The sequence below is a fragment of the Trichomonas vaginalis genome, chromosome I (genome assembly GCF_026262505.1).
Source record: "Trichomonas vaginalis G3 chromosome I, whole genome shotgun sequence".
Classification (NCBI taxonomy): Eukaryota; Parabasalia; order Trichomonadida; family Trichomonadidae; genus Trichomonas; species Trichomonas vaginalis.
The window spans coordinates 11,782,647-11,802,583 of NC_067203.1; the positions used below are offsets into that span (position 1 = coordinate 11,782,647).

The following is a 19,937-nucleotide window of genomic DNA, read 5'->3' on the forward strand; positions in this document are numbered from 1 at the left end:
AAGAGATATTTTTATCTAATATTAAATGGACGCACAGAACTTAGCAAATGCACAGCAACCTGGACAACCAAACCCAGAGAATATTCCAAATGAAGTTAGAATACAAACTGCAATGGCAAATATGGTCAAGTGCCAACAGATATTACAAATGCAAACTGCCATGTCAAATACGCTGCGTTAGGTTTGCCACCATGGTATGCAAATATGAGATGGAAGAGTTTTATACAAACCCGAAGTGGGATATAAACAACTTTATGCAGATGACGCGAACACAGGAGTTGACCCAGAATAGTTTTCTACCAGAGGAGAATAAGAATGTATGAGCTCCAGTTAAAGAATGCTATGGAACTCAACAGGAAACGTAAGAGACTAGGCGGACATTAGATTTTTACATATAAAAATGGGTTTCTTCAGTAGTATTGGAAACTTCTTCAGAAGAGTTGGAAGAGGTATATGGAATGGAATAAAATCTGTCGGAAGAGGAATTTGGAACGGTGTCAAAAATATTTGGTAAAAGGGTAGGTCAGTTTGTTGGTATTATACCTAAAGACCCTGAACCAGAAAGAACAACTCCTGTTATACAACAGCCTGAACCTGCACCACAGTCTAGTTGGCAACCAAATCCAACACCTCAACCGTATTAAAAAATTATATTTTTACCGTTCGATAGTAGTTGTTATATGAAACTAAGTTCTAAGTAAAACCCATGGTATAATGGAATTATTCTTTTTCTTCCATCTGTTGTAAACCATACTTGAAAGTCTGAAATACTTCCACTTGGTGGTTCATATAGCTTTGTAGGTTTTTCGTAAAAATCATTCATCAGACATAAGAAAGATTTTGTGCACCAGAAAATGAAGCATGAACGATAATAGCATCTGGGTCGAAAATTTTTATATGTTCCATTAGGTTTTTCGACTTCATAAAAGTCCGGTGTACTGGATATTCTGCAGGCTGATTTAACATCCTCAGAAATCATACCATGCCAAGTTGTTATATTTTGTAGAAATATAAACGTTTTCTCCAAGGTCTTCTATTCTATTGATTTTAACAGTTGCATTTTTCCTGTCATATATAATATCGATATGGTACTCTCCTCGTCAATGTTATACTGCTTTGCATATTCGATATAGATGTCGTTTATTTTTTCTTGAAAAGCTTGAAGAGTTGTTTCTAAGTTTACAAGCAAATTCACTTGTAAAAGTTTTCCCTGTTCAAATTTCTCATACGTACGTTTTTCTTTGTTATAGTATCGAACTTCAAAACCGACTGTAAATGGGAAACCATGTATGGCTTCTGAAATGAACTTCATTCTACGAAAGCCAATAGCTTTTGTGACAGATGGGTCTCTTAACCATCTTAACGGGTAGTCAAAACGATAGCCTTCATGCTTTACGGTCTCTGTCTCAAACTTTGACCGACATTCGTAAAAAGTTCATCTAATGGTTTAGTTGTAGCAACTCTTGAATTTTCTTTTTCTATTGAAAGCATATTTATCTTGAATAAAAATGTCAAATGAAACAGCATCTATGAGAGAAATACAACACAACCGACAACTCATTATACAAGCTCTAAATAAGAACACAACAAACTTTTCAAACTATTCTAAGATATCTGAGTCATTGAAAGAAGGAACTTAAAACTGACATTAAACCCAATGACAGATGAGTTTCTGTTCAAGACAATAAGAACCATACTGTTTGTATAAATCCAACAAAAGGAACTTTAAACGAGAAACCTATAAAAGAACTTCTTTTGAAAGCAGATGTTGACAACAAAGCGACAAAACATATGTCATTGAAAAAAGTTCAAGAAGAACATGACAGAGCAGATGCAACATATGCAACAAAAGATGACGTTGAAAATAAACTGACAAAGAAACTGTGATATGTTGGACACAAACGTTTCAAGTCATGACAGAGCTTTAATGGAAGATGACAACAGTGAAAGAGCTTGAGAAAGTGTTTACAGAGTTAAGAATACAAAACAGACTCGACATGGATAGTGAGATATGTAGATGCAACAAAAGAATATATTTTCAAATGCGATGAAGGAACATATCACAAAAAACACATACACATTCTATATCTGATATTACAAACTTACAAGAAACCTAAACAAGAAAAGTGACGTTGGACATACACATACCATTGCAATATAACAAACTTACAAGAAACCTTAAACAGGAAAAGTGACGTTGGAACATACACATACAAGTTTTACAACTGTTGTATAGAAAATATTGAAGGAACGGTTGAAGAAACCGTGGGGATATTATATTGGAAACCTCCTAACTTTCCACAAGGTTTAACATCGGATGACGACATAACGACGATGAGAAACATTAGATGTAAAGATGTTTATGTCATGAAGGATGAACATAATATTAAATTCACTGCTCAAGATTTATATGAGAAGAAAGCAGACAAAACAGAGCTCAAACATTAAAGACGAAATACTTCAAACATTATATCCTATAGGCTCTATTTATACGTCAATGAACTCTACCAGACCAGAAGTAGTACTTGGTTTTGGAACTTGGACTCAATAGTCGACAGGTTTTTGTATTGTGCAAACTCTTCAAAGGAAACAGGGGAAGTAAAACGATTTCAGGTGAAAATTACCTGCGCACAGTCACTACATAGATTTAAGTACATCTCAAGCAGGTTGGCATAAGCATAATTTTTGGGATTTGTCAGCAATGAAAAAAGGTAAAGGATATGATGTTAAAGACGACGTTCAGTTTGCTTATAAATTGTTTCTGGGGTAACACTCAGGGAGATGGAAACCATACACATCGCGTTCGGGTATACGCAAACAACGGGACAAAGTAAAGACTACATGCCACCTTACATGACAGTTTACGCATGGTATAGAAATGCTTAGTCGTCATGTTCACATTCTTTAGCATATTCGTCAGAGTTGTCTTATATTTGTTAGGAACTGTCTTTGAAAGTATACCACCTTGAACTTTGACAAGTTTGAAACGAGGTCTGGCAATAGTAGTTTTTTCTTCTGCTTGCAGTCTGTACATTTTGCCATGTTTGCCTAAAACTTCATAATATTCTCTTGTATACTTTCTTCTATTTTACGAACACGAATGTGAGTACCTGTCGGGTTCCCATTTTTGTCATAGTCAATAGTATTTTCATATGGGTCGCGTTTAGGTATTTCTATTTTTACTTTGTCACCTTTCTGAAGTTTGAAGCCCGGCATTCTTTCTTGTTTGTCTTCTTTGACTAAATTATTAATATATTAGTCTTCTCTAAGTCAGGGTTGTTTTCATTTTCTTGGGGGAGTGGTTCCCAAACCTTTGTTTACGGCTATTGTAAATATTTAAAACTTGTCTCATCTTTGCCATGGAGAAATGTCTATATTTGTCGTCATATGACATTTCATTTGCTTCACCACTTGTGGTTGGTTTAAGTCTCTAACATTTTTATACAACCGTCAATGACACCAAGAGCAGAATGGTTTTGGTCGACAATGAAATATTGGTTTACATTTTTTGAACGCAGATAGTTTTTTACATCGTCTGATTTGAAAGAACTTCACAGTCAGATGTCAGTTTTGTTGGATGGTATTTGTCAACGAATATTGTCAAAGCTGCTAAGATATCTAAAATATTTTGGACTGTAATGGTATGGCTTCACAGTATCTTGTGTTTTGACCGACAATATATAGCCAGTATGGTGGTCCATCTTCTCTATACCTCGGAATGTTTTTCCAAGATATCCATAAACCAAGCATTTGGTGTTGAACTAAAGATTTTTACCATGAGTGCTTTCTTTGTCGCTTTAGAAACATAGGGGTCCTTGTTTGGATTCGTCATTTTTTAACCCATAAAAATGGGTTTATTTGGCGCGTTACAGGAGTTGCATCTAGATTTTTGCCCGCAGTGGAACCATAGCCAGAGGTGTATTTGGAGTTGGAAGGAAGATTTTGAGTACATTAGTATAACTTAAAGAGAAAGCACAACCTATTATACAAACTGTACAGAAAGAGTTGGGATGTAGCACGAGATGCAACAAATCTTATTCCAAATCCTGAAACAAGAGGAAAAGTTCAAGGATGGATGGACAATGTAGGAAGACAAGCAGGAAACTATTATAACAAAGCAAATGACTACTATAACCAAGCAGGACACTATATGGACCAAGGTGAAAGATTCTTTTACAGAGGATATAACCATGCACAACAGTGGGTAAACATAACCAACCGCAACCACCTCAAACTTGGGAATGTAAAGTTTTTTACTGAGATGAAATGAACAATACAGCATTGAGACAAATGGGTTCAAGATGGATTTGTCGGCTTCCAGCAGTTACACAACGTGTTTGTCAAGTTCTTCCTAACCTCAGGAAGTTTTAGACCGACTAAAAAACAACAACAACCAGTTGAAAACAAACCAAACTAAAATTTTTTACTGAGATGAAATGACCGAAGAAGTTGAAACGGTAGATTTGACACCACAAACAAAAAGTTCAGAACCATTGTCAAAACCTGTCAAAGAACTTACAGATGAAGAGAAAAATTCAATAATAGAAAGTGCCAGGTCTGGAAATACAAACCCTAACTACAAAGTCACTTTTCATAAAAATGGAACGGCTAGTATCTCAAAAAAGAAACAGACTCTCACAAATAAAATATTGAAGTCTGAAGGAGCTTTCGAGACAACAATGGAAAAGTTTACTTCACTGAACAACAGTTCATTATAGAACATCTCATTTACTTAGAGTCGAAATATTCTAAACTTTACAACAAACACAAAAAGTTGAAAGGAAAACAAAAACAAATGGCATATGATATTTATGAAGATGTTGACGACACAACTGTTCCTGCAAGTGAGGTAAAGTCAAAGGAACCGAAAAGTGACGAAAAACAGATAGAAGAAGAGAAACCAAAAACTGAAGATAAACCAAAACCAAAGTTTAGTTTAAACTAAACCAAGTCAACCTTCATTAGCTGGTATGGGTTGGCGTCAAAGACTTATGGCAGCAGGCGGTTATGTAAAGTAAAGAAAAAAATATTTTTTTATTTTTATAAAAATGCCCCCATATAGAATGGATAGAAAATCTGCTAGAATAAAAGCAGAGTTGCCAAGTTATGGTTGGAGAGTTTCGAAGAAGTTTAAATATAGGAAGGGAAGACCCATAAAAGTCTATGACAAATTGTCTGTCTTCGCTACGAAATGGATTGTGAACAGCACGTGCAAATTATCCAAACAGACTAGAGAGGTTAGAAGAAGAACGTCTTATGGACATGCCTTTCGATGTTAGTGAACCTCAAGTTGAAGGACACGACGGCTTTGCCAGATTCTACTGAAACATGACGAACAATTGCATCCTTTGAGAAGGAAAAAAGGAAAAGGTGAAGACACACAATGCTCCCATGGAAAGAACAAGATATGCATATGAGAAGTACCGTGAAGTTAGAAATCAAATTACTTCTGGTCGAACCTTTACAGTAAACTTTGACGAAGGAAAGAACAAAGAAGGCTTCATGGGTGTACTTGCTGCCATACAAGACGGAAATAAGAAAGGACACAATCTCAGATTGACCATAACAGATTTGAGGTGGTCACATTTACTATGCACATGGCAATGAACAAACAGCCGCAAAACTTCTTGACGCTTTCAAGACTACAAAGAGAGAACAAATGGTTGACTCCGACTCAGACATTTTGAATGCAATGAAGGAATTGCAAGTGTCAAGTTCGAATGGTACCAACCTAACCCTAAGCATTCAGACAACATTGCTGGATACTTCCCGTTTAGAAATAATGGTCTGACATTGACTTGACAAGGTATGGAATTACTTATTCAATTGAAACATTAGTTCAATGAACCTTGCGATTCTTACATGTCTCAGGAACTCTGGTCTGGTTACAGATGAGAAAATGAAGTATCTTGAGTATGGTGTGAGAAGACAAGGTACACTTCTCAGAGGTCAATTGGCAAAAATTGCACACCTTGGCAAATGTCAATATCCGAGTCAACATACCTACAGCTAAAGGGTTCTTCACATGACGACTATGTTATTGACTTCAAATTGCCATGGTTGAAAGATTGTAATTGTCCACAACCACTTATGTTGAAACGAAAGTTCTTACAAACCCATTGTTCGGAAAAGGCAAGTGCAACATGTGCAGAGCTGTTAACATTCTTTTCGCGAAAGTTTGTTGGAACCAATTCCAGATGACACTGACAGAAACTTTTGTACCAAAGAGAGACAAATAACTTTCTTTGTGCAAGACCAAAAGTTTGTTCCAGACAAAAGTTCTTACAAAGAAGTTCGTTTACAAGAGTTGGATTGTTCGGATACCAACCGAAACCAGAAGAACTTCCCAATGAGGTTGCAAGAACTTCAAGATGCTATAAACAAACTTCCATTGAGACATCCAATTGACGTCAAATTGTATTGGAGAGCATCTGAGTTAGGTCAGAAGGTTTTATATGAAACAGGTTGCCTTCGACGATTGTTATGAGAGAACAGGAGAAGTTTCTCAGAAGATAAGAGACTCACTTGAATTTCACAAACCTGGACCAATTGCGTTAAGCTCTGATCCAGATGAAAAGGATAATACTATGTCGACCGTAAGCGTGCACATGAGGTTTGTCCAATATATTCCGAACTGGAATTCCAAAGCGAAGATGGTGAGTTCCCGGAAGGAACTATACAGTTGGAAAAGTCATACAACAACTGTATGATATTAGAAAGCTTCAAACCCCAAACTTGCAATGACACTCAAATTGCTTATGAATTCGACATGGGGATATTCCATTAAGAAACCTCAAGAGATGAAGAGTAAACATTATGAGAAAGGTCGACAACTTTGTTGAAAGGTTTTTCTCCTTTTGTTTTGAAGTACGAATTCACTCAAGGTCAAAGTGGCTTAGTAAACCACATTAAAACCTATTGTCGAACATTGGTCCTATCCTCAGTTCGCAAAGGCAGTCCTTGACAACTACAACAAATTCTTCTCCGAAGTCAAATCCAAAGTGAAGGTTTACTATGAGAACATTGACGCACTCATGACGAACGAAGAAGGCTATATACAAACTCATTGAAATGGGAATGGTCGGTGAAAAGATGGGTCAATTCAAATTGGACAAAATTTTCAACCGAAGTTCATGTCCTCTCCAAGCGTAAGTACTGGGGCATACTTGAAGACGGCACAGAAATAAAACATTGCATGAAGTAAAAAATTTTTATTCGAATTTGAATCGGACAGGTCGAGTTACACCATTCTTGGTCTCAAACTCATATATAACCTGTTTGTTTGTATTTTCGTCGACTATGACACGAGACACGAACATTGACCAAACGGACAAAAAGTGTCATTTCAGATGGTCCGCAGCCAATCGCATTCGAGCACTTCGAAGAAGCCTTACGTTCCAAGGGAGAGGGTGTCTGGTGCAAGGCAGAGGTCATGAGACTCTACGAGCAGTACATCCTCAATGCCTGGGAGGACAAATCGTCCTTGGAATGGCAATTCTACCAACTCCTCTGGGACGACCTCCTACGCAACTGGGATGACGAAAGAGTCCAATTCAGGGGTCAGGAACTACTTATCCAAATTGCCCTTAATTTAAGCTACTTAACTAAATAAACACCTAAATTTACTCGGGGTTTCCCCCTAAAATAAAATTTTTTTACTCTTAGAACCACTCGAGGTTCTCCTTACGGTTGTTGAGCTTGTCACCGTCAATGTGTCTGACCTTCGTCTTCTTGCCTGGATTTGGAACCCATTGAATTGCGACAAGCTTGCCCATGGAGATTGAACCGCGATTCCGAAGGTTAAGGTTCAAGTGTCCCAAGTTGTTGAGGACTGGGGTAAGAACCTTGCCTGTCTCCTTGTTGCGGATTTGGTATGGGTAGGGTTGGGAAATTTCGTAAGTGTCATCGGCAACAAGGGTTGCCCAAACTTCCTCTTCTTCGTGTTTCTCTTCTTCTTCGTGTTTCTCTTCTTCCTCGAAAATTCCTTCTTCAATTTGGTACTCACGAATTACGGTGTTGGAGGTTCTGTCCTTTCCGAGTACCTTCCAGATGGCGTCTATCTCTTCGAAGAAACGGTAGATGAGTCTGGCAAGGTCTCGGTTCTCTCTCGCGTAAATGCGCAAGGTTTCCGTTAAATCATTCAGGCATTTCTCATTGGAAGCTTGGTTCATGAGGACATCGGCTTTGAGCTTGGTCATCTCTTCCATAAGACTACTTTGGAGAGTCTTAACGGTGTTTGTCAGATGAGCTTTCAAATTCAAAATTTGAATTTGAACTGGGCGCTTGTCTGGCAACATTGAAAGGACATCTGCCATTGTGTTCGGCTTCGGTGCTTGTTCGGACATCGAAAAAATGAAGTGGTTTGAGAATGACGGTTTTACTTCAAAAAGCTTGTTATGACGGTTAAGTCATACAACAAGTTTAAAATAATATCTTGTTCTTCTTCTGAACGTTTGTTGTCTCTTCCGATAAAAGTTTCGAACATGAGAACCAAAAAACGTTTTTTGAGATTGCGGAAGAGTTCAGGCAAACGTTCATATTCCGGATATGTTGGGAGCAGTTCAAAACATCTGAGCTGACTTTCGGACAAAATTGGGACAATGTCAGAAAATTCATCTTTGGTCGGACTGCTTGAAGGTAAGTCCCTTACATGTAAGTAGCTCTGGTAAAGTCTTCTCATTTCTGCTAACTTTTGGAGTATAGCTTCGTAGTTTAGAAGTTTTAATTTTAAATGTCTTATTCCACTCTTGACATCTAAACGGTAACTATCCATGAGGTCAAGAGTAGCTTTGGTAGCTTTCAGTGGAGTTATCTGTTCCTTGACTTCTGCAATTTTGGTTGCAATTGTGGTTTGAGCTCCTTCAAGTTCGCCGTCTATGTCGTTCTCAACACCTTCAACCATGGCTTGAAACTCTTCATCGGTCCATTGAGATTGGTGTGGGACGAATTTAACTTGCTTCATTCAAAAAATGAAAAAAATGTTTTTACTCAAAACGTTAAGGTTGACTGAACTGGTTGGATGTCGCCTTCACAGGTTATGTAGAACGGCTGACCCGAGAAGTGAAGGAGAGACTGAATTGCCAATTTCATATGGGGTAGGGGGTTCTCCTTGTTTGGTATTTTTATCCAAGGACGTTTGTTTAGGAACTTAACAAGAGCTTCTCTTTTGGCGTCCTTTATGCCATCGTAGGCTGTCCCGTCTGGTATTTGAATTGGAATTCCAGTCGAAGTCTCGAGCTGAAGTGTAGACCTTCCAGAAATAGTGGTGAACTTGACCTTGGGCTTCATTACCCTGCGCAAGTACTGCTTAACAACTTCATTTATCTCTATAAGGTAAATTGCCTCATCAAATCCTTCTGGTATTCCGAGTCCTTCCATCCGACAGGAAAATATTTTCCCGACAACTGGAAAAAAATTTCCCGACGACAGGAAGAACTCTTCCAGTTGTCCGTCCGTAAACCATTCAAATTTTCGAAAATTGAGAACTTTTGGTCGAACTTCAGAAAAAGTTTTTCCTTCCGACAGGAAAGGTTTTTCCTTCCGACAGGAAAGGTTTTTCCTTCCGACAGGAAAGGTTTTTCCTTCCGACAGGAAAGGTTTTTCCTTCCGACGGTTAAGCCACAAACAGATGTCCGACGTCCCACCAACCGAGCCCATATCCCAACCAGAGGAACCTAAGGAACCACAACAGTCTCCTCAGCAACCTCAGTTCCAGCAAGTACCTCCGATTTACTACCAATTTCCACCTCAATGTTACTACCCACCACAAGGCTTCCCGAACTACCCTCCTCCTCAGCCTATGCCTTACTTCCCCAACCCTTGGATGTTCCAGCAAGCTCCACCCCAGCAATTCCAATCTCAATCTCAATCCAAGAGAGACCAAGAGTTCGAAGAAGGTCTGAACCGCTTACGCAAAGATTATGCCACAGCCCCTATGGAAGACGACAGGCTTTCAGTCTCTTCCCTCAAATCGACCGATTCGACTCGTACCACAGATTCGGTTCGTGACCGTGAAGACTACCTCAAGCAGTCTGAGAGACTCTTCATCCTACAATCATTTACAACTGGAGCTCTCAAGAACATGCGCAATTACGAAGGTCAGACACCAGCTGGAGACCGCAAAACAGACGTACTCGCAAGAGCAGTCCAACTGGTCAAGACAAAGACTGAGATAGTCGACTTCATTCTTGCAGCTTGCCCATACAAGTAAAAAAATAAACAATTACGAGTTAAACTTTTTATTCTTTCTTTTCTGAGTTGTTTAGAGCTGGTTTCTCTTGTAGGAACCTTTCGTACTCTTCCATGGTCATGTAATTGCGAATTTGGTACGCAATTCCAGGTTCGTTGTTTTTGAACCTTACGTATGTAACGCTTCCATCCTCCTCAGGGAAGTAAGCTGCTAACATCTGACCAAGTTTTCTCGGTGACTCGGAGCTCATAAAAATGTCACTTTTTTAAACCTTAAGTTTTTAGTCTTATTTTACCCTTTGTTTACCCTTTGTTTACCCTTTGTTTGTCAAGGTAGTATTGGAGTGCAATTTCTCCAAATTCTCTGTGTCGGAGTTCTTCAGCATTTTCCAAGGTGTTCCTGGAGAACTCAAAGAAGTTGTCAAGAACATACTGCCATGCTGCTCTTCTGAGTTCGTCGGTATTTTGGAAGTGTTGCACCTTCGAGTCTTCGGACATGAAAAAATGACACTTTTTCTATTAAACCGTTTTGGCATTTCTCATGAGTGAGTATAGTTCTGCCGAACCATTGGAAGAGAAGAAGTACCTTGCTGGCAAAAGACAAAAATAGTTGCCTTAGTTGTCATTGCAATTGTACTCGTAATTGAATTCATTGTACTTCTCTTCACGTACATAAAACTCAGCAATGGTATTTGCTTTAAGAAGCTACCATCTTACTAAGACTAAACACTTAGATTTTTCAAGCTTGACTTTTTACAATTTGAATTTTGTTGCTGAATTCAGCAAAAATAATGTTTATGTTAGAATGTTAGATCTAACATGTTTTCTAACACGTTTTCTAACATGGTCTAAAACTCTTGAATTTTCATGAATTTTCCCGAAATAAAAAATAAAATTAGTTTTATTTTTTATTTTATTTATTTTTTTTATTTTGTATAAAAGACATGATTTCAACAATCGGCACAACAACAATTCAAACAACTACAGCACCAAACTCGCTAGTTATGAATCCAACATCTATGTTAGTAGAGATGAAAAACTTCATTCCTTCTTCATATACTTTCGAAACAAAAATCCAGAAGATAAAGCAAGAACTTTTAACAAGTAATTTAGACTGTAGTGCGAAAGATGAAACAAATGAACAGTATCTTTATGAAATGCAGGACATTATTGACCATTTACCCAAATTGCCTGAAATCCAACAACAAAAACTAACCATTCCCGAATTTGACGAAATAGAAGTCAAAGCAACTGACTCAGTAGAAATAAAGAAGTTCATACGAAAGGTAAATTATGAATTCCTTGGTTTTCATTGCAACCATAAGGTTATGGACAAAGATTGCGACATGGTATATAAGAATGTTTCTGACATATATAAATCCGAAGAATTTAAGACCTACGACAACTTTGTTTCATTAGTTGCAAAATGTGTTTGGGAAATAAGAGATAAAGATAGTAGGGGTAAGGTATGGAACGAACAAATAAGACCCGCTATGTTCGAGATGAAGAAAACCATTGACGCCTTAGTTGTTTTAGCAGGTAAGGTTTCAGAATATAACGCAAAAATGAATCCGCAATGTTCAAAATGTAAAGCAGCAATGAGGAAATATAACTACTCCGTCAAAGAGATAGAACGTATGCGAAACGACTATGCAGATTTAAAGAAAGAAGCAGAAAAACCAGCAGAAGATAAAATGAACATGTTAGAATTTCTGAACAAAAACTATCCAACTGCTGACGATTTCCTTCTATCTGACGTCAAGAAGAAGTATAAAGAAACTTTCGGTATCGTTAAAACTTTTGACATACTGACAGAAGAAATAGAAGCTACGAAATTGTTTAGAGTCATGAACCATCGCAACATATACCATGTAAAACGCTTGTAAATAGTTATGTTAGAAAACATGTTAGAAAACATGTTAGATCTAACATTCTAACATAAACATTATTTTTGCTGAATTCCGTATGAAAACAGTGAAAAATAACAGAGTATTTTGACAACTTCAAACAAGTAGAGTAAATGAACCATTTATTTTTCAAGCTTGACTTTTTACAATTTGAACTTTGTTTGCGTAGATATGAATTCTGAAAGAAGTATGAGGGTCTTGTATGACTTTGTACTTCTCCCATAGTTCATGTCTGTCAAACTTACCTGCCATGGACTCTTTCATAAGTTCCATGAAATCGTCTTCGGACAATCCGGGGAAAAGTATGTCAGTAAGTATTCTTTAACATCCTTACTTAAACTCTTTGCTGTCTGTACACAAATGACAACAGAGATGTTAAAGTGTCTGAGCTTCTTAAGAATTCGACACATGTCTTGTTCTCTGTTCTTTAACAAAGGATGAGAAGCAAAGTCATCTAAGATAAGAAGACATCTATGAGGGTAAGTCTTCCAATCGTAAGATTGCAATTTCTTCGAAATGTATTCTATCTCTTTCTGTTTGTTTCTGAAGTGTTTCTTCTCTAATATTCTCTGCATTTCCTCATTAGGGTCTTTAAACTTCGAATTTATATACTCATTTATAGCATTATACTTCAAAACTCTTCTTTGGTACTTCTTTATCCAATCTAACAACTCAGATCTTTATACATACTAACTTAGACTTCTTTATAATATCTTTGAACGAATTGACGGTTTGGTCAAATTGACCAGAAGTACTACAAATAACAACTAACTCATAGAATGGGTTCTTCTCATCTAGTTCTTGTTGTTGTGCAGCCATTTTAAGATAAGTGAAAGTCTTACCCGACCCAGGTGGTGCAATTAGACCTGTTATACCATTCTGAGCAAATAAGAACTTGTCATGTATAGGTTTTATCTGAGCATTTTCTAACTTCCTCTTGTTCTTTTTAAAACATTCTCAAATTTCTTGTCAATGTCAGCAAACTTTTTTTCTAACATATTTTTAGAAAAATTAAAATTTTTATCTTTTAGAAAATGTCTAGCGATTTCGCTATCTATATTCGAGACAAGCTTTTCGACAGCAAAACATCTGTCGACCATAAAATCTTACATAGTGTAAACAAGAAAGGTGAATTTGTTCTAAAGTTCTGTTTCTGGGAATATGACAAGAACCATAAAACATTAAGCAGAGCAGTCTTAAAATTTGTCAATGACAGACTTGTTGACAGAGATGACGCCTTGGAAAGATGAAGTCCAACAAAAGTTCTTAGAATGCAAAGAAGACACATGCGCTGTTCTTGAAGATGAAATAGAAAACAGAATAGAAGAGCTATTAAAGGACAAAGAACTTTTACATAAATATGGTTCGAAATTTGACATAACTCCACCAGAAAAGAAGAAGAGAGAAAAGAAAGAAAGAAAAGAAAAGAAGAAGAGAAGAGAAGAAAGAACCTGAACCAGTTCCAGAGAAAAAGAAATTTGACATGTAAAAATAAAATTTTATTTTTAGAACATTTCTGGGTCAATGTCAATGTTCTCTTCCTCTTTAGGAGCAAACACTGGCTTAGACTCTAAAATCTTTTTACCCAATTTACCTTGAACTTCAACTATCTTAGACTCATAATATTCATAGTCGTCTGCTTTCTTTGGTTCATAAGGTATAACAAGTTTGTATGCTTTGCCTTCTTTAAGGTTTGAAACCTTCTGTCAAAACTTTCTTTGACTGCTAACAAACCTTCTATGTCTAAGTCTTCAAATTTCGCACCATTTTTAGTCACAATAGCAAACTTAACTGGTTCGATGTTCCAAACTTTTGTCAAAATGTAGACTTTTCAAAATGGTAGAAGTAAACATTCAAATAAGCGAATGGGTTAGTTCTTCTTTGACTTCTGTCATGTACTTATTTACTGAGATGAATTTCGTCATCTTTCTATCGGATAAAAAAAGATTTTTTTTTAAATTTACTCAGAAAAATTTTTCTTTGTATATACGCCGTTCTGAACATCTAAAAGATTTTGACATTTGCCAAAATGTACGTTTAGACGCTGCCATATAACCATATTCTTGACAATACTGTTTATATGAATCGTACAATGACCTTTCATCTAAACACTCAAGTAGTCTCATCTATAACAGTTCATATACACTCTTGTTTGCTTCTAACAATGTTTGTCTTCTTCGGTATGTGGAATTTGTCTTGGATTGAACTTAGAAATATCTAATGTCATGAAATATGAGAACAAGTGGTTGTAAAAGTCAGATGTCAAACATTCTGACAAAGCGTCAAAATATTCTGTATCTTGCATACGAGAATCTGACGTTCTGACAACTACATATCTTCTGTCAGAACTTTCTAACTTCATCGGAACAGCATTGTTTGAAACCATAATGAAGTTTGCAACATTTTCAACAACTCTTTGGTCTTTATATTTTCTTTCAACAACTCCAACTTTGTCTGTTATAAGACTCTTCAAAGCATCTGAGTTCAAAACTTTTGTTGTATCTATACTTTGAAGTTCGCAAACTATAGTTTCATATTCTCTATTGAGAGTTAAATTTGCCACAGATGTTTTCTGTTTGTCATATTCGGTTCGAATAGCCCTCTAACAGTTTGCACAAATATCTGTAAAGAAAGTATTCTTACCTTCCTTGTTTTCCAATTATAATGAGAGCAGTTTCATTTTTAGCACTTGGATGTTGTAAGATGTTTGCAAACCAACATAAGATATACTCATAGACTCTTTCGTTTCCATTGCATATAATTTCTTTGACATGGTCTAACCAAGCTTCTATAATATTTTCTTTCCATTCTACTTGTTCGTATTTATATCCAGTGAAGATAGAATAGAAGTTTGGAGAAGGTGTATAGAACTTTATACCACGAACTGAAAAATCTTCTAACTTTGACAATAAGATATCCCAAGCATCTAACATCTTCATGCCAACTTGTACGACTTTTATTTTCTTAAGTTTCTGTCTACATTCTTGTTCTGAAACTATTGTTGCTCTTGGTTTGTTAAAGACAACATCCCATTCTTTCATGACATAACATTCTGGGGCAGAGTCGACATAAATGACTAAACGTTTCAAATTCTCGACTGCTTTTTATAGTCTCTAAATGGACACATATTTCTGAACGCTTGGAAGTCATAAAAATCTGAAACATCTATTCTGTACATTTTTATAAATAAAAAAAAATATTTTTTTTTATTCTTGACTTTGTTGTTGCATTTGTTGCATTTGTTGTTTTGAGCTATTTGTTGTTGAAGTTGTTCTTGTAATACAATACTTTCACCAGTTGCATCTTCCAATTCGAAACTTTCTGCCGTCATTGACAAATACATAGGACATAAAAGTTTTACAGGAACAAAGTTTGCGTCAACTAATGTCAACGTTATACTTGCCAAAGTGTTTGAGTTCACTAAGGTTGAAAATTCTGCATTCGAATGAACAATAGGCAAACCAGCAGAGAAAGTATTGTTTATACGCATAAGTATCTTTTGGTCATAATAGTTTCTGTCGACATTCGAATAACACTTTGAACCTAAGTTTGAAACAATATATAAAGATTGGTGTGCTTAAATGTCAATGGAATAGACATTCCTTGTATGACACCTTTTCCTGTTATAGGAAACTGTTGGTAGTAAAAACCAGAATAAGTTTTGTATTATAGCTCATATCGTTTATAGTAAACTCAGTCGGACATCCAAACATAATGAAACCTGCTCTAGTTGCAGCACATGTTACACCCGTACTTAAAGTATTAAATAAGTCAACAAAACCTGTTGGTGGTATATCTGAGTAAGTATCTTCAAAGGAGTATTTTTTACCATTCAAACAATAAAGTCTTCTGGTGTCAAAGAGCAAAACAGGCTTTAGTCGTCATTGTGTTTAAAGTTAGTTTACAATACCGTCCTTGAGGACTTTGTAAGTTTGTTGTTATAGAATTATATGACTCAGGGTTTTTAGTCGTAATAGTATAAACCATTATATCTTCTGCCATTTACTTAGCAAATAAATTTTAATGAAATGTTGTGGTCGTCAAATATTTTATGACGTCTGGGAAACTATATTTTAAGTTCAACGTTTCACCTCCTTTCATAACGTATATCTTGTCAATGACATTATATGAAACACCACAGCAAGCAATGTCGGGTTCTATTTCTTTTATGTTTATATCGTCTGCCTCTGTCAAAAGTTTCAATAGTTCTTTCAAAATTTCATGAGGTGCGATGACATATGAGTTCACTTTTACAGGGTTGTGCTCAACCAAGTTTAACATTATACCAAAGCCTGACAAATCTTCTCCTGAGTTTTAAGTTTGTCTTTAAGTTGTTGGTAGTCGTTTCGAATATCTGCAACAGAACTTAATCTCTGCTAACTTCAGGGTATGTTGGTTCTTTTACAGGAACTATTGTTATACCATCTTCGTCTTCGTATGGTTTCCCCACTTCAACATCTCTGTCTTTGACATTGACAACAACACTTTGACTGTTTGTTTGAGTTGGTGAATTTAACTTCACATCTGCCATCGCCATTAAACCTTTTGAAACACTTACGCTTCTATTTTTCGGAAATGACATTTTACTTAGAATAAAAAGGGACGTATTTTCTGAATTGAAGCAAAAAAAGTTTACACACACAAACATACAAGTTCATTGACAGAGTAGTTCTTTACACAAACAATGGAAAATGTTATAGAATAGCAATATTTGCTGAACCAAAATATTTCATAAAGCAAAGAAAGTATAACCGAGATGGTGAAAGTTCTTGAAGCAGACAAAAATATAACAACAAAACTGACCGATATTTCTAAAGGTAAGTTTATAATACAATTTATGTCAAAACTGGCGTACTGTCAATATTTGACGGAGAGAAGTCAGTTCAAGAACAACTTACTGACCTGCTGCCAAAATCTGCTCGATGGAAGCTGTCGTTATGCCAATCTGAGGAGCCCCAGCAGGTTTCATCGAACGAATCTTCAAAAGAGCATCTTCCGTGAAAAGTGCTATTGGTTTTGTAAACTTCTTTGCTCTCAGTTCATCTGGACCGTCTCTGTCACCAGTATATTGTATTTGAACTGTACCAACAGTTGAAATACCACCCATAAAGTCTTCTGAGTCAGCAAATGGAATGCCAAGCCAAAAGTTTGAACGGTCTCCATTTGTATATTGAGTTTTTTGACCTCCTGTATGAGTCCATACTTTCACATATGGCATAATAGAACTTTGCATTTCAGGGTTAATGGTTGTTGTGAAGTTGTTGTTAAAGTTCATAGCATCTAATGTCAAGTTGTATGACCTCATATCCTCAACTGTAGAATATTCTTCTCTTGGATAATATTTGCCATCTATGTTTATATGATATTTAATACCGGGGTTGTAGAAACAAGAATAGTCATTTATAGTTCGTCTGAACAGTACAAACATAGTATCTGCATGTTTCATTGCAGTTGTTAAAGCAATATCTGTTCTTGCACCTGGGTCAGCACTTTGGTTTCCAACTTCACCTGCAAAGTCTTTGACAGATATTTGGTGTATAGGGAACATAAGTGGAACTGCAATATATTTGGCAGCTAAAGCATTTGAAATATCTGGGTCCAACATATAGACTGCAAGTCTGCTTTCTATTCTCTTGCATTCAAATTTTTCGCATGTGAACTTAACTGGGTCCCAAGCATCTCCAGCAGCATTGAAAAATAGTTTACTTCAGTGTTGAGGTTTGAGAAACCAAAGTCTAAGTCAACTTTGTTTTTGCAAAAGTCGGCGAATGACATTTTATTTGTTCCACTACTTCTGTAAGAGTGAATGGGTCTTGTGTTGGTGCAATGACTAAGTTATTTTTGCTTGGAGTAAGTTCGATAGAAATTTTTCCTGCCCAGTTTGGCAAGTATCTTAAAAACCTGAAGATGAGGAAAGATGACAAAGGAACTCTAAGTTTCAGTTTTACTTTGGTTACTGCTGCTGCAGTTTGTCCAGAAAGGTTAACATAAACTCCTGGAACGTTAGGGTCAAGTCTTCTTATTTTCTCAATAGTTGCATATTGGTCTGTTTGTTCTCTAGCTTGTGGTTGTACTGAGTTTCTCAAAGCGAACCATTCATAGTTTGCCCATGTTACTGTTTGAACTAAGTCAGAGTTAGAATATATCTTATATCCCATGAAAACTTCTGGAGCATATTGGTATCCGACATAGAAAATTCCATTGCAACCTTTCTTGTCAGACAACTTGGCAGAAGGTTTTATTTCAATGTCTTGTTCCACGTATAAGAAAGAGTTGTCAATAGAAATAATATGAAACCTGTCGCAAGCAATATCTACTGTTGTTGAAGAACCTTCTCCAAACTCACCTACGTTTCCATAAGAAACAGCAGTTGTATATTCGTAAGTTCCAGGAACTATTTCTGACCTTCTAATGGCATTGTCGCATTCGTTATACCATTCGGAAACATTTCCATTCATGGCATCCAAAACTGTTGGCGTTATATTCTGAGCGGCGTACATTTCATATGAGTAAAAATATAGAATAGTTGGATTTATATGTCATAATAGAACCCACTCCGACCAAGCTTTACTTTCTTCCTGACTGAGTTTTTAACTCTTCTTTTTCCTTCATTGCCCTCTGCTTGAAGTTGTTGCATCTTTGCATTATGTTCATCTAGTATGTTGCAAATTTCCCATGTCCTTTTTGCCTTTTGGCTCTGGTCGCCCATCTCAGGTAACCTATATCCTAGAAAGATTTTGTCATAGTTTGTATTTGAGTCTTCGCGTATTGTTTGCATGACTCTTTCCTGAGTTTCCGGTTCAAGCTCTTCAAACAGTGCCTGTCCATATGGAATATGCTCGTTTCCAAATATATGTTTTTGTAGCCATTCTGGTTTTCTTTCCATGTTACCAACTATATCTTTTGTGAATGGAAAAGCTTTTACCCAATGTTTCAGTCTTGCGTCGTTTATTTCTGTAGTTGGTTTTATTTTGTCAAGGAACATGTTTTTCAATACTAACATTTCATTTGGTACTGTCCATTTGAGTTTTCTTAAATATTCATCCCTTCTCGGTTCATTGTCTGCAAAGTAAGTTTTTATGACATTTTGTAAACTTTCGTTTGCAAGGTCATGTACAATAGGTTCTCTTCCTTCTCTGTCCATAACTTTCTTTCTAAACTCTTCACCAAATATACCATCTCTATGGTTCTGTGTAGTTCTTTGAGATAAATGTTCTAGAACGTCAGGTGTTATATTTCCATCAGCCATGTTCATTTCATACTGGTCCAAAATATCTGCATGTTTCATATCTTTCAATGGCATTAAAGCCGCGCTTAAAATACCAGCTATATCTGGTTCACCATTGACTTCCATTGCGTCTACAACTTCTTGGAATTGAGGTTGTAAGTTTATGAACCACCTATCCGGGTTAGCTTTATGACCCCATCTCATTGTAGTTCCATCGTCTGCAGAAACAAAAGTAGGTTTGTTTCCATCTTGGTTAGGTTCTGAATGAACTTTAAACAATGTTTCATTTCTATATGTTTTCTTGAAATTTAACCTTTTATCTTCACCGAGTTCATCCGAAGATTGAACGTTAAATGCTCGTAAGTAAAAAGGGTTGTTGTATTTGTGTACATTTTTTTCAGTTCTTCCATTCTATGCTGAATATTTTCATCTGGTGCTGGAGTCTTTTGTATGTCGGCAAACATTTTTCGATATTCTTCTACTATGTCAGCCGAATTTTTTTAGACTCTTGGAAATATTCCATATTCTCCGCATACTCTTGTTGAGGGTCAAGATTTTTCGGCTGTTCCAAATCTTCATCTAGTTCTGTGAAGTTAGTTTCCAAAGGAGTGACT

The 19,937-nt window shown here is 36.4% G+C and overlaps 7 protein-coding genes and 3 pseudogenes across 10 annotated transcripts, besides 1 other annotated feature; 3 read left to right on the plus strand and 7 right to left on the minus strand.

Annotated features, from left to right (window-relative positions):
- The first annotated feature begins 2,166 nt into the window (after window positions 1-2,166).
- Window positions 2,167-17,703: a mobile genetic element.
- TVAGG3_0970940 lies at window positions 7,350-7,612 on the plus strand (annotated as a pseudogene). The gene has a single exon. A coding segment is annotated over exon 1 (263 nt).
- Window positions 7,662-8,315, minus strand: TVAGG3_0970950 (HNH endonuclease family; the record flags this gene model as incomplete). Its single annotated transcript, XM_051253678.1, has 1 exon — window positions 7,662-8,315. The coding sequence occupies one exon, from the start codon at window positions 8,313-8,315 to the stop codon at window positions 7,662-7,664; it is 654 nt and encodes a 217-aa protein (XP_051079252.1).
- TVAGG3_0970960 (uncharacterized protein) lies at window positions 8,378-8,962 on the minus strand (the record flags this gene model as incomplete). The annotated part of the gene is made up of 1 exon (XM_051253679.1): window positions 8,378-8,962. One exon carries the CDS (start codon window positions 8,960-8,962, stop codon window positions 8,378-8,380), a length of 585 nt encoding a protein of 194 aa, XP_051079253.1.
- On the minus strand, window positions 9,047-9,378 carry TVAGG3_0970970 (uncharacterized protein; the record flags this gene model as incomplete). Its single annotated transcript, XM_051253680.1, has 1 exon — window positions 9,047-9,378. A coding segment is annotated over one exon (332 nt), but the record flags the coding sequence as incomplete, so codon positions are not given.
- TVAGG3_0970980 (uncharacterized protein) lies at window positions 9,629-10,210 on the plus strand (the record flags this gene model as incomplete). Its single annotated transcript, XM_051253681.1, has 1 exon — window positions 9,629-10,210. One exon carries the CDS (start codon window positions 9,629-9,631, stop codon window positions 10,208-10,210), a length of 582 nt encoding a protein of 193 aa, XP_051079255.1.
- TVAGG3_0970990 (uncharacterized protein) lies at window positions 10,239-10,439 on the minus strand (the record flags this gene model as incomplete). Its single annotated transcript, XM_051253682.1, has 1 exon — window positions 10,239-10,439. The coding sequence occupies one exon, from the start codon at window positions 10,437-10,439 to the stop codon at window positions 10,239-10,241; it is 201 nt and encodes a 66-aa protein (XP_051079256.1).
- Window positions 11,133-12,074, plus strand: TVAGG3_0971000 (organellar and viral DNA polymerase type B; the record flags this gene model as incomplete). Its single annotated transcript, XM_051253683.1, has 1 exon — window positions 11,133-12,074. The coding sequence occupies one exon, from the start codon at window positions 11,133-11,135 to the stop codon at window positions 12,072-12,074; it is 942 nt and encodes a 313-aa protein (XP_051079257.1).
- On the minus strand, window positions 12,225-12,878 carry TVAGG3_0971010 (annotated as a pseudogene). Its single transcript has one exon. A coding segment is annotated over exon 1 (654 nt).
- Window positions 14,056-15,136, minus strand: TVAGG3_0971020 (annotated as a pseudogene). The gene has a single exon. A coding segment is annotated over exon 1 (1,081 nt).
- A 924-nt stretch (window positions 17,704-18,627) lies between the features above and the next one.
- Window positions 18,628-19,527, minus strand: TVAGG3_0971030 (protein of unknown function, DUF4106 family; the record flags this gene model as incomplete). Its single annotated transcript, XM_051253684.1, has 1 exon — window positions 18,628-19,527. One exon carries the CDS (start codon window positions 19,525-19,527, stop codon window positions 18,628-18,630), a length of 900 nt encoding a protein of 299 aa, XP_051079258.1.
- Between the last annotated feature and the right edge of the window lie 410 nt (window positions 19,528-19,937).